At 33.5% G+C, this 12,106-nt stretch overlaps 3 protein-coding genes across 4 annotated transcripts; all 3 read left to right on the top strand.

Annotated features, from left to right (window-relative positions):
- The first annotated feature begins 25 nt into the window (after positions 1-25).
- Positions 26-2,980, top strand: LOC135125851 (E3 ubiquitin-protein ligase MARCHF3-like). Of its 2 annotated transcripts, none has more exons than XM_064051576.1 (5): positions 26-143; positions 200-351; positions 405-589; positions 2,457-2,671; positions 2,724-2,980. In XM_064051576.1, the coding sequence occupies exons 1-5, from the start codon at positions 110-112 to the stop codon at positions 2,882-2,884; spliced, it is 747 nt and encodes a 248-aa protein (XP_063907646.1). In that variant the 5' UTR covers positions 26-109; the 3' UTR covers positions 2,885-2,980. The 2 variants fall into 2 exon arrangements, with proteins under 2 accessions (XP_063907646.1, XP_063907645.1); XM_064051575.1 differs by having other exon boundaries at positions 2,715-2,980.
- Positions 2,916-4,920, top strand: LOC135125848 (DDB1- and CUL4-associated factor 10 homolog). Its single transcript, XM_064051569.1, has 6 exons — positions 2,916-3,224; positions 3,270-3,383; positions 3,430-3,541; positions 3,724-3,981; positions 4,029-4,238; positions 4,286-4,920. Exons 1-6 carry the CDS (start codon positions 3,001-3,003, stop codon positions 4,904-4,906), a joined length of 1,539 nt encoding a protein of 512 aa, XP_063907639.1. The 5' UTR covers positions 2,916-3,000; the 3' UTR covers positions 4,907-4,920.
- Positions 4,921-5,141: 221 nt separating this feature from the next.
- On the top strand, positions 5,142-11,870 carry LOC135125849 (E3 ubiquitin-protein ligase rififylin). The gene is made up of 3 exons (XM_064051570.1): positions 5,142-5,394; positions 5,453-5,583; positions 10,998-11,870. Exons 1-3 carry the CDS (start codon positions 5,285-5,287, stop codon positions 11,720-11,722), a joined length of 966 nt encoding a protein of 321 aa, XP_063907640.1. The 5' UTR covers positions 5,142-5,284; the 3' UTR covers positions 11,723-11,870.
- The last annotated feature ends 236 nt before the right edge of the window (positions 11,871-12,106 follow it).

The raw sequence follows: 12,106 nt of genomic DNA, 5'->3' as shown, positions 1-12,106 counted from the left end.
ATGCTGTAAACTAGCATCTAGTAGTTTATGTATGTCATTCTTCCTTCAAATTCTAGCACCATGCCCTCATAATCCATCTTAATTCAAAATTCCTAGTAGTATTTTTTCGATGTTCTCTCACTCCTCTTCATCCATTTCCAATGGTAAGTTCCACCAACACAACAACAAAAACAAAATAAATACAACTCGAGTTTTGTAGACGCTGTTAGATCCAACGAGTCCCTTCTAAGTCGATGTCCTCTACGCAGTGTGCAAGGACTTCCTGACATTTTCTTCACTACGAATGCGATGACGCGTTCTTTACGATACCAGAAGCAACAAAGTAGTGAACAAATGTGTATGGAGATTGATGTTAATTTACTGCGACAGAGTGTGGAAGATGCATTGAAGGAGGTTTTTTCTAGGCGGTGGACCATATTTGTAGGATTTGTCACGGTGGCAATAGTTCGGGGGATTTACTGACGCCATGTTGCTGTAAAGGCAGTGTGGCTTTAGCCCATTTGAATTGTCTAGAAATCTGGTTGAATGAATCCAACAGAAACGAATGCGAGTTGTGTCAGTACCACTTCAGGGTAATCAGGGAACCAAAGTAAGGTCTAAAAATGGAATTTATGTTCATGTTTCAAGTAATAACTTCTTGAGACTACTATATAGTGTTGATGACGTTTTTGAATTTGTTTAGTTTTCCTAATTTAGTTTCTTAGTTTCAGCCTTTTTAATATCCAATATTAAACCAGTCTTCTTGTTTTTCATTTTTTTTTGTCATTTCTCGGCGTTTCATAATTCCTAGAGTACGGAAAAGTAGGTCCTCATTTCCGTCTGTCTGTCGTCTGTTGTCCGTTAGTGACTTTATTAGACAAATAACTTCCGAATAAAATGCTAATCACATTTTTTCTGATCATCCCCACTAACATTTGAACGCACCGTTTAAATATTTTGCTACGTGAATCTTATTGAAATATTTAAATTTTATAAAGTAATGTGCTTCTAAATTTGTGACTCATTAATTCGTCTTTATTTTTTCAAGTCAGGCATCTACAATTAAAAAAAAACAAAATTTTACAATATTTTACAATCTAGCTTAGAAACTACAAAAGCGACTGCTCTGAAATTTTGCTAACGTTTTAACGCTAACATGGTATATCAACAATCAAAATGTATGTTTATCCCCTTCAAAGGGGATAACGTCATTTCAACATTTTTTTCAAAGACAGTTCACTTAAAACATACGCATAACATGCTTATTTACGTGATGTACTTTAATTTTAAATTATATCTACGTGTTAACAATAAAAAATAAAATTCGGATAATTTTATGATGTAAATATTTAAAAAACTGGATGTGCTGCAGGAACAAGGGAAATTCTGTGTAGGTAAATAATGTTATAATACCTATTTTTTCCATTGATGTTCTATTCCTACAAAAATACAGCGCACAGCGAGCATTGAGCTTCACTTATTTCATCTAAATAAAAAGTTTTGGACATAGAGCGAAGGCTATCGCAGCGCGTAAAATACAAAAGTGTAGGTTTCCCCTTTTCATTTTTGTTTGTCTATCTGTTGGAAATATTTTGAATAGAATTTCTCTGTTTATTATATTTTTGTATTATCGTAAAACTGATAAAAAAAAAACCTCACCAAAATTGTATTTATTCTCATTTCTAAAAACTTATAAAATAAACCATTACAACATCCTGATTCCATATGTACTCATATCTCAGATGCATATAATTTGTTATAATTTTATTCAGTTTTGCAACAAAAAAAAAAACTAAAAGAAAATTCTAAATAGTTCAAAGGGCACTATATTACAGTTAAATAAAAAGCAGAATACCTACTTTGTCGTGAATGTTCTAATTAAAATAGTCATTTTTGTCACAAGTGAGATAAAAACTTTACAGTCCAGGAGTTGTAATCACGAATACAAAACACCGGTGCCTTTACTTCTAGGGCTAAATTTATTTATGACGTCACATTTTAGTCAAAATCAATAAATCGCACTGATTTAAGTAGGATATACGTTTAATCAGTGCGGTAATTTACAGTTACTGCATTAGTACCTACAATATAAAAGTTATTTACGTTATAAGGCATTAATTTTAGTAATTTTACCGTATCATTGTAATATTTAAATAATAGAGCAAATTACCTAACTCAAATTAATTTACAAAATTACAAAAAACTTAAGAAACCTCAGAAAATTATCACGATTTTAAAAAACAAAGTAAATAAAAACCCTCATTTATATTATTTTCATGGCTTGTTCAAGACAAAGAAAATCACTTACACAATAATTTCTTTACCCAATTCCTCCCTAAAGGACCGAAGAAATGAATCTTCTTCTAGAACTATGAAATAAATATTGTAAATCGTCTAAAACAAAAACTTGAGATTTGACCGTGAATTCAACCTCCAATTTTATTTCTTCATAATAAAGAGAATAACTATTTTTTCAGGTATAGTATCCTCTGGTCCATTTACATGTTTTTGAGACACCCCGGAGAACATTTGCGCGAGCTATTGGTGGATGTAATCACTTTAATTGTCTACACGCCTTCAACAGTGACTTCATCATATATGTTGATGCTGTTGTGCGAATCCATGGCTAAAACAAACCCTACTTTTCGCAAAAGCTTTCTTTCTCATATAATGGCTTTCACGGCGATTTTTGGTAAATGGAAAAAAAAAGATAAAAACGTGTAACCCGATTTAAGGTATTGCAGCTATCAATTTCATCTATACGTCATGGTTAGTTCTAACTGTGGAAAAGTACGTCGATTACTGGAGGGACTGGTACAAGAAACATTGCACCTTGAAAGTAATCCTCTCGGCCAACAAGCTCAACCAAAATCCGGTTCATTCAAATGTATCCGCCATCTCCTAGGGACTTTCACTTTTCAAATGACAATAATGACAGTTATTTGACTTACATGTCAACAATGTGCATCCACATTTTTTAAATAAAAATAAACAAATTAGAGTATGTGAGTGTGAATTACAATGAGTAACTCGACACCTTCGTCCCGGACTGCCCATAACCCTCGTTATAGTAACAGCATAACAAAAATTATCAAAAACAGGGAGTTGGGGCTTGGAACATACATCGGGTGTGAAGATGATATTGTGGCAAAAGTCTACAGCAGTATTGACAAGTACAAAAAGAGTAGCTTCAGCCCGGGAAGGAGCCGAGGCGGTATTTTCAACCTGGAGTTCAGCCTCGATGGGTAAATTCATGTTTGTCGACTCCTTTCTCTCATTACAAATTTTAGGAAACTCCTCGTGGCTGCCTGTGAACACAATTGTGTTCTAATTCACGACGCCTCCACCCAGCAATTAATAAAAACCATGGAAAAAGCACACGACAACTGCGTCAACTGTGTCAGGTGAACATAACCTTCAAAATTTGAGTGGGTTTGACACTTGTTGCAGGTTTTTAGATGAGCGGATGTTCGCTACGTGTTCGGACGACAACACAATTAAATTATGGGACACCAGGAACGTGAGGAGTGCCACGAAAACACTACACGGGCACTCAAACTGGGTAAAACATGAATTTCCCGGAGGAAGTTGTACCCATGTAAAATTTTGTTGCTGATAATGTTAGAAGGGTCATTTAGATTACATTGTCACCACGAGTGTCTTATAATTACAGTCAATTGCAATGATATTTTTTGTGGGTACAAATTGAATGTTTATAACAACTTAGGGTTTTTATCACTACAGGTGAAAAATATAGAATTCCTAGAACGCGAGAACGTGATGGTCACTTCAGCCTTTGATGGGAGTATATATGCATGGGATTTGAAAAGCCCCACTGAGAACAGCATGTTGTATGATAAGGTTCTGTTAATGAATGGTTTAATGAGAACTAAGTTAACTCCTGATGGGTCCAAAATGGTCATTTCAACAACTGGTGGTTATATTGTTATAGTCCATGACCTTAATCTGGCGACGTTAGCCAATGATTTTCGTTCATTCAAGGTAGCTGGCGCGTTTTTCCAGTTTGATAATAATAGTAGTGATTGTAGCCACTTTTGTACCGACTGATGCAAACCAGCGGTCAAAGCTTCCCCGCTGCGACCATCTTCAATAATCTTTTCCTTCCGACAAGGCGGAGAAACCGAATAGAGTTTATTTCCGATTTCACTATAGAAGCTGAAGTTATAAGTTCCTTACAAATTCACCCACATGGGTGGAATTGTGTGTCTCGATGTGTGAGTCAGGATGAGACTCAAGAGGTGCTCTCCACTTTTTAGGTTTCCAAAAATAAAAATTTCTGTCGTAGATTACCTGTGTCCATGACATTCAAAAGCGTGAAGTTTATCAGTATGAAAACTGTGAATGTTCAGATGAAGATGAAGCCTCTCAGAATTCCGATTCGGATGATGGTAACTCCACTTCGCGACCTACCGACCTCTGGATGGGTTTCGTTTCAAATTATCAGTACAACACTGAACGACAAGCACAACCAAACTTGATGGAAAATTTCCATTTACCTTCCATGGGTATAATTAATAGTGGACTGATCGGTAGGAACAGTTATAGCGAGTACTTCCAACAACACCCCGAAGACAAAAATAAAGTTATAGTGAACTTGCCGCGACTGACTCACCACGTTGATGAGAAGAATGTTGGCAGAGGTTATATTAAAGAGTTGTGTTATTCGCCTGATGGTCGCCTGATTTGTTCACCATATGATAAGGGAATTAGGTTGTTAGGTTTTAGTGAGACTTATCAAGAACTGACGTATTGTGTTCCTGAGAGACCCCAACAGTTGATAACGTTAGTTGAAATGAACAATTACCACAGCGGAATTGTTGTTTCCTGTAAATTTAATCCCAGAGATTTGACTTTGGTTAGTGGTTGTTTAGGTGGTGAGATTGTGTGGTATAAGCCGATATTGTAAATTTCGTTTTTTTGTATAGTTGTTTTATTGACCTTTGACTACGCCACTGGAAGAAAAACGAGTCGCTAATGTTTGGATGTTACATCAGTCTTTTAATTTATATAAAAAAAGTCATTCACGTGTGCGAAATTAAAGTTTATTTGTTTTTAAAGACGCTTTGTAGATTTTTATTAATTACTGCGTCAGTTTAATAAAAAAAATCTGAACTTGATCATATGAATTTTCAATCGGACGGAAGGGGGCGCTTCGAGAAGTGTCAAACCCAATTTTTTAGAGGTTATCTCAACCAACAATAATAATCAATCATGAGTCATTTATTTTGATTAAAAGAGTTAAACGTGATAATTTTAATAAACAGATGTTCAAATACATCGAGAAATGCGTTGCAAACAGTGTGGTTCCTCGTTTCGCCTCTCTATTTGGATAATGCAGTGTGGGGAATGTAGAGACCAGTATTGCACAAAGTGTATGAAGAGAGGAGTGAATGGGTAAAATACAAACATGATAAAACCACTAAAATACTGTAATTTTTTAAATTTTTTCTAGGATATGCTACTGCGAGAAATGTACTGTGTTAATTACAAGGCCTCCGGACATTAATGAACTGATGAAACTAAAGCCCAAAGACTTGCAAGAATACTTGAACCGTCACAACATTGCAACGGTTGGTTTAGTCGGTACGTAATCACTTTTTAAAAAAAAAATAATAATAATAGTGAAAAATAATGTGTGAAAGCAAGGGCGTAGTTAAGAGGATTTTGGGATTTAGTCCCCCCCACTCCCATATATTTTACAAAATTATCAGACATGATAAAAAAAAGCAAGGATTAAAGGAAGAATAATTTTAAATTAGGTGCAAATATTTTAGTGTTTGAAAACGTGTGTAACTCCGTTAATTTTTTATCCAAACTAACAAAAAACTTGTGAAGTTTCAAAGAAGACTTGACTCAAGTTTGCGATATTTTTACAATAAATGAATATTTGAAATACTTTCAAGGACAGAATTGTTATACAGCAAAAATAATTGTTACCTAATGTCTGCAATGTAAAAATTGAAGGAATGTATGTTTTAAATAAATACCTAAATCAGATTTAAAACTGGTAATATTATCAAATAAGTATACTTTAATGTTTAGTTTGTAGGTTTCTTGTTGACAAGTGAAAATTTGAAAAACCAAATAGACCATCATGTCAATTAGAAGAGTTATGCATTATTTGACTTTTTAATATTATTATTAATATTACTATATTACTAATGTGTGAAAATGAAACCATTTTGTTTCCCAAAACTACTATTTTTGTAGAAAATGAATTCAAGAGTTTCCATTATAAAATTTAGTCGACATTTTGTCACTTAACCTGTGTTAAAGTTCGTGCAATGGTACCTAAAAAAAAAGTTAAAAATGATGTTTTTCCATTTAAACAAATGGTGAACTCATTTTCGACTTCACTACTAACAGTGCCTGTAGTATAAAATAAAGCGCGAATCTATTATATCAGGACGTTATGTAACAATGAAACATCATGTGCTATCATTTATCTTAATAAATGCAAAAACACTTGATCTATACAGGCTGTCTACAAATGATTCATCAAACTATCATGGCATTTTAAATTTGTCTAAATTTAACACACACACGCCTACTGCCTTGTGGGAGTAATGTGGCCAGTAACTACATAAATAAGCTTATTATGTTGGTAAGTGATAACAGATAGTCAAACGCGAATTTAACATTATAGTGCACTGATCGCTTGTAAAATACAATAAATATTTCCCACGTTGAACTTATTTTTACTTGAAGATCATAAACTAGGTTTTATAACTCCTAGAATATGCAAAAGTGGTTCTTCCGTTTTCGTTTGTATGTCGTATTTTCGTTACTTTATTAGACTTGATCGAAATAATTGTTGTGAAATTTTAAATATGTATATATTTTTACTTCCCGAGCATAAGCTAATGAAGTATAGTAATCGAGGCCATCGGCCGAATTGCCACTTTCATATTTTCTCGACGTGTCATGACCTCTAGAGTACGAAAAAAGTGGTATCCCGTTTCCATTTGTCTGTCTGGTGTCTGTATCCATTTTTATTAGACAAGTAAGACAAGCAATCTCCGCAACTACTGGACCGATTGATGTCACATTTTGTATGTATATTACGAATAAAATCATTAAACGCCATCTAAAATCTGGTTAATCATCCCCACCACTAATGGGATGACGTTATCCCCAAAATTTATAATAAAGTTGTTTTACATTTTATAGATAAACATAGGCCTGCACTTGTGGTATATGAATCCGTGTCGAATTTTCACCCTATACATCCAGAATTTTTGGAAACAATTCAAAACTGAATAACATTTTACAATATAACTTTATTCCCTCCCAAAAAATTGATGACGTCATCTCAAAATTTTGCCGATTAAATCCTAATTTGGAACTTACGCTCAACACGCTTCTTTACAATTACTTTAACATTACATACCCATTTTTATTTTAACTTAAAAGATTAAAATAAAAAATAAAATTCGCCAATTCAAATCTTACAGTTTTTCGAAAAATCTGGATTTATATTTACCTTTAATCAATTTTTGAGATGTTTTTTTATTTTCTTTCATTTTTCAATTTTTCCATTTTCCAAAGTTTCGGTTTCATAATTCTTCGTTCAATTAATTACTCGCGATTAAGTTTAATTGAGGCCCGTTGCTATGCAACGTGCATTATTTACCCAATCACTGGCTCATATTCAACATTTTAATCCTAGGTTAAATTAATCGAGAATTCAATATTTAATTCGTTTCGCAAATTTTTCAGTTTATCGTTTCTTGCATTTTTCGTTTTGAAATTTCTCAGTTTTGCAATTTTTCCATATTATAATTTTTCTTCGCGTCTTCAGTTTCTCAATTTTTAATTTATCGATTTTTCAGTTTTTTGTTTCCTCAATTTTGAAGTTTTCTATTTTATTTTTCATTTTCCCGATTTTTTAATTTTCATTTTCTTGATTTGATTCACAATTTTTTGTTTCATTTTCTTTATTTTTTTAATGTTTCTTCCGATTTTACAATTTTTCGTTCGTTTGTTTCATTCTTCAAATTTTTCAATTTTCAATTCCTCGATTTTCCAATTTACAAATTTTTTAATTTTGCAATTTTTGGATTTCTCAATTATCCGATTTTCCGATTTTTTAATTTCCAGTATTTCGAATGTACAATACATATTTCGTTTTTTCGTTTTTGTAATTATTCGATTTGTAATGCCCGTTTGTACCGTACTTTTAATCACCTGATTAACGTTATGCTTTGTTTAATTTGACAGATTTGTTTGCCTTTTTTTGTCATACCTGTAGCCTTCTTTCCACAACAAGAAACTTAAAATATATTTTTTAAATATACATAGTTTTCTTTCAATAACAGGATAGTTAACAGGTTTTCATTTTCTTGTTAGGAAAAAAGATTTCGTATTTTAAGAAAAAATGGACAAAATATGAGGCCCGCCCACCCACCCCTTTTCAATTGTGATACATTTTTTATTCATCGTGAGCTGGGGGGAGCTTAGTTGCATCCTCATTTCTCTATAAGAAATTACCATATGAAACATGTTTTTAAAAGGGTAGAATTTTCTACAGAAATTTTGATGTTACAGTTAAACTCCCCCCCTCGGTCTCATTAGGAATCAAAAACTCACAAATGAGATCGAGGTGGGTGGGTGGAGTTTAATCTTCCTTTTTTTTCTTTATGTACATAGTTTTCTTTCAACAATTTTTTGGCACAAGGAACAAGAGATATTATAATAAAAAACATAGTGTCAATATATTATTCAATAATCTCAATATATTATAAAATAAACTCTACTTCTAATGTAAGCCACGTAGAATAAATTGTACTTTCTCGTTTTTCAAATCGAAAAACTGCAAAATCTAAAAATTGGAACGTTCCAAAGTTGGAAAATCGGAAAACTGGGAAATTTAAAAATGAAAACTCGAAGAGATATCGCAGAATTGTAGAAAAGAAAAACAAAAAATTGAAAAATTACAAATGGAAAAATTGACGAAACGAAAAATTGTAAAAATAAAGAAAATAAAAAACTGAAACGAAAATTGCAAATGGAAAAATTAAAAATTGAAAACTCGAGAAACTCAATTCGAAAAATTGTAAAATCTGCAAATTGAAAAATTCAAAAGTTGAAAACTCGAAAAATTTGAAATCGAGGAAACGAAACAAAAAAATGAAATATTGAAAAGAACTGAAAAATTCAAGTCAAAAAAGTTATCAGAAAACAAAAATTGCAAAAACAAAATAAATGTTTTCGAAAAAGTGGGATTTATTTGGTTGCACTTCAGAGGCGGAGAAGTTCAGTTGAAATAACCTCCGACCATTTTTTTTAATATTGTGTAGATGGGAAAAAGTTAGCGTAAACTAAATTTTGTCTAATTGTTGCCATAAAAAATTTCTCTAATCTCAAAATTTTGATAAATAATTATTTTTTTGTTTTAATAATGTGTCAATATTTTTAATATCTTAGAATCTATGAAACGATTTATTTTTATTTTTGCAGGATGCTAACATTGGTCTAGTGATTATAAAACAACGTTTAAATTTTTTTTTTTTCTCTTTAAAAAGTTAAAGACGTCATCACGCAAATGTATTAAATACATGTTTTTTAAAATACCTACGTGTTTCAAGATGCAGCTTTGTTAGTGCTTTCGTAGTATTTTTATTATTAAGAAATGTTTGTGCCGCATATTGATAATATAATGAAATGGTTTATTTAATTTTTCCAAAATTCTGGCCTTGTAAGATTTTCAAAATCAACATTTGTGTTTATCTAAGGAGGTGGACTTATTTGATTGTTTCAGAGGCGAGGGAAGTTCTGTTTAAATAACTTTAGACTAATTTTCCAACCGAAGAAATAATGTATTCCAGATTTTGAGCAGCCATATTGAAGTGTGACGCCCAACAATTTTGACGTTGACCCATTTCTGCCCTAAACCACAGTCACATCCACGAAAATTTAAAAGTTAACACAAGATTAAAAAATGGACAGATAAGTGTAGTTGTTTGTGCTTTTTGCTGTAGTACCTATCTTAAATCAGTTTTATTTTACGAGATGGTTCCAGTCTGTTAAAAATCTTTTTAATTTTAATACTAATAATAATAATAATAATAATCATAATCATATAATGCGAATAAACGACGCATAATAAAATCGTCGATTTAAGTTCATCCTAATGTTACAAAATGTTGGTTAAAAATAATAATTACTGATATATATTAATATACAAATTTTAAGTACTGTAACGGCGGGCGCCAGTTTTTTAACGTGATATGGTCCAGTATTAATCGTTCGCGATTGTTACAAATTCATACAGATCTGACCTGACCTGACGCTAACCTAACAAAAAAATATCTGGGCTTACTGCGTCTTTAAAACAATCGTGAACGTTGTATACAGAGCCGGCATTCAGTAAAACTGCTCCAAAAATTTTGTTTCGGGAGTTCAAATACACTCTAGTATAGTCACCTCTAACCACTTGAGTTTTATATTCTGTGAAGACTTTTAAGAGTCTTTGTTGAGTCGTTACCCTCTCCTGTGCAACGGGACACTCTATTGATTTTAAAATAAAGTTACAGTATTGAAAAAATAGATTTCTTTACAACAGGAGCTTCCAATAATTACGCAGTGTAAAGTAGGGGAGAATATTTGTGTTAACTAATATAAACTACATTTAGAAGGAATTTCTAAAATCCTAAAACTTCTAATTTATCTAAACCGTTGAAGTCGTACCGGAATCAAGCGTGATCAGTATCAACATCTATCTAACAGCAATAATTTCCATTAAAAACATTTTATCCCAATAAATGGATGTTCAATTAATTTTATCTCGAGTGGGCTATGTATGACTGAGTGTATTTTATGTTCTCTTGGGGTCATATTAATTTGACTATTAATTGATTAGTTGTAATAATACCTCTATGTTCAGACATCTTCAGCCAACTCCAAACGTATTTTTCCAGACTCGGTGACTGTTCGTTTCTTATATTTTTAGATAATTTGTTAAAAAATGAAAATTATTGTCAGTGTTAAAATTCTAGAAAAACGCGAATTGGTGGACCTCCTCTGCAACCGCAGCATCCCCGTCAAGAGCACGAAAAGTTCCACAGTCCTAAACAAAATCTTCAGTAATTTCGAATCGGTTCTAAGCCTCCCGGACCGACTCAACGGTCAAGTGGACCGTAGACCCCGCCCCGCGGAACGCCCGGTCTACGCCTCCAGCAGCTCAGGGAATCTATTCACCGATTCTAGATTCAATGAGAGCCAAACTTCGAACACTCTGCCTAAGGAGCGGCGGCCGCCGCCCCCACGACCGCCTAGACCGCCGCAGCCACATCTCAACCGTCCCCACCCCACGGCGCCGCCCGACCCTCTCCAACCGACAACCTCGGCGGCGGAATCGAGTCCCGTCCTCCCGAAAATCCCCAAATTGTCTGACTACGCCAGCGCGGACGACTTGGGGGCGCTGTCTGCGAAAGAGTTGAAAGTGCTGCTAGCGTACAATAGGGTGGATTATAAAGGGTGTGTTGAGAAGGCGGAGCTCCTGGAGAAGGCGGGGCGTTTGTGGCAGGACGATCATAAGCAGAAAGAGGATTTGACTGAGAACATGGAGGATCTGTGCAAGCTGTGCATGGATGCGCCGCTGGATTGTGTTTTGTTGGAGTGCGGACATATCGCCACTTGCATCGACTGTGGGAAGAAGTTGGCGGAATGTCCGATCTGTAGGCAATACGTTTCGAGGGTGGTTAGAACTTTTAAGGCTTAGGTTTTTAAGGAAGTAAAGTGATCAAATTTGCACAAGCAAAGTCTAGTTATTAGATGGAAAAAGTTTATCAGTGTTACTTTTTATTCGTTGAAATCTTTTCATGATTCGTATTGTATGTTAAATTCGGAAAATATAGTATTTCTAATAATGGCGGTGTTTGTTGTTTTTGTGGGACGTGGTGACTTTTTCTTTACCTGTTGTTAAATTAAAGTGCACTTCAAAAGTAATAAAAACAGTGAAAACATCAAATTTGTACGTAGTATCTATAATTTTGATGAATCTAAGTAAATGAGATCCAACCAATTCAGGATGTACTTCTCACAAATGAAATCAAATATGTCCTGAATCAATGCAAATATTTGAATATTACAAATTAAAAAAACT

Source organism: Zophobas morio, unplaced genomic scaffold (genome assembly GCF_036711695.1).
Source record: "Zophobas morio isolate AGI-343-1 ecotype UQ-CSIRO unplaced genomic scaffold, CSIRO_AGI_Zmor_V1 ptg000009l, whole genome shotgun sequence".
Lineage (NCBI taxonomy): Eukaryota > Metazoa > Arthropoda > Insecta > Coleoptera > Tenebrionidae > Zophobas > Zophobas morio.
The sequence above is the reverse complement of the archived record's forward strand: the minus strand, read 5'-3'. Positions and strand labels throughout refer to the sequence as shown.

Coding starts and splice junctions, on each gene's coding strand:
- LOC135125851 (XM_064051575.1), top strand. CDS start 110: ATGTTCTCTCACTCCTCTTCATCCATTTCCAATG. Junction 352..404: donor AAATGTGTATGGAGATTGAT/GTTAATTTACTG, acceptor GGTTTTTTCTAG/GCGGTGGACCATATTTGTAG. Junction 2,672..2,714: donor GGCTTTCACGGCGATTTTTG/GTAAATGGAAAA, acceptor ACCCGATTTAAG/GTATTGCAGCTATCAATTTC.
- LOC135125848 (XM_064051569.1), top strand. CDS start 3,001: ATGAGTAACTCGACACCTTCGTCCCGGACTGCCCATAACCCTCGTTAT. Junction 3,982..4,028: donor ATGATTTTCGTTCATTCAAG/GTAGCTGGCGCG, acceptor TAGTGATTGTAG/CCACTTTTGTACCGACTGAT. Junction 4,239..4,285: donor GTCAGGATGAGACTCAAGAG/GTGCTCTCCACT, acceptor TTTCTGTCGTAG/ATTACCTGTGTCCATGACAT.
- LOC135125849 (XM_064051570.1), top strand. CDS start 5,285: ATGCGTTGCAAACAGTGTGGTTCCTCGTTTCGCCTCTCTATTTGGATA. Junction 5,395..5,452: donor ATGAAGAGAGGAGTGAATGG/GTAAAATACAAA, acceptor AATTTTTTCTAG/GATATGCTACTGCGAGAAAT. Junction 5,584..10,997: donor TGCAACGGTTGGTTTAGTCG/GTACGTAATCAC, acceptor TTAAAATTCTAG/AAAAACGCGAATTGGTGGAC.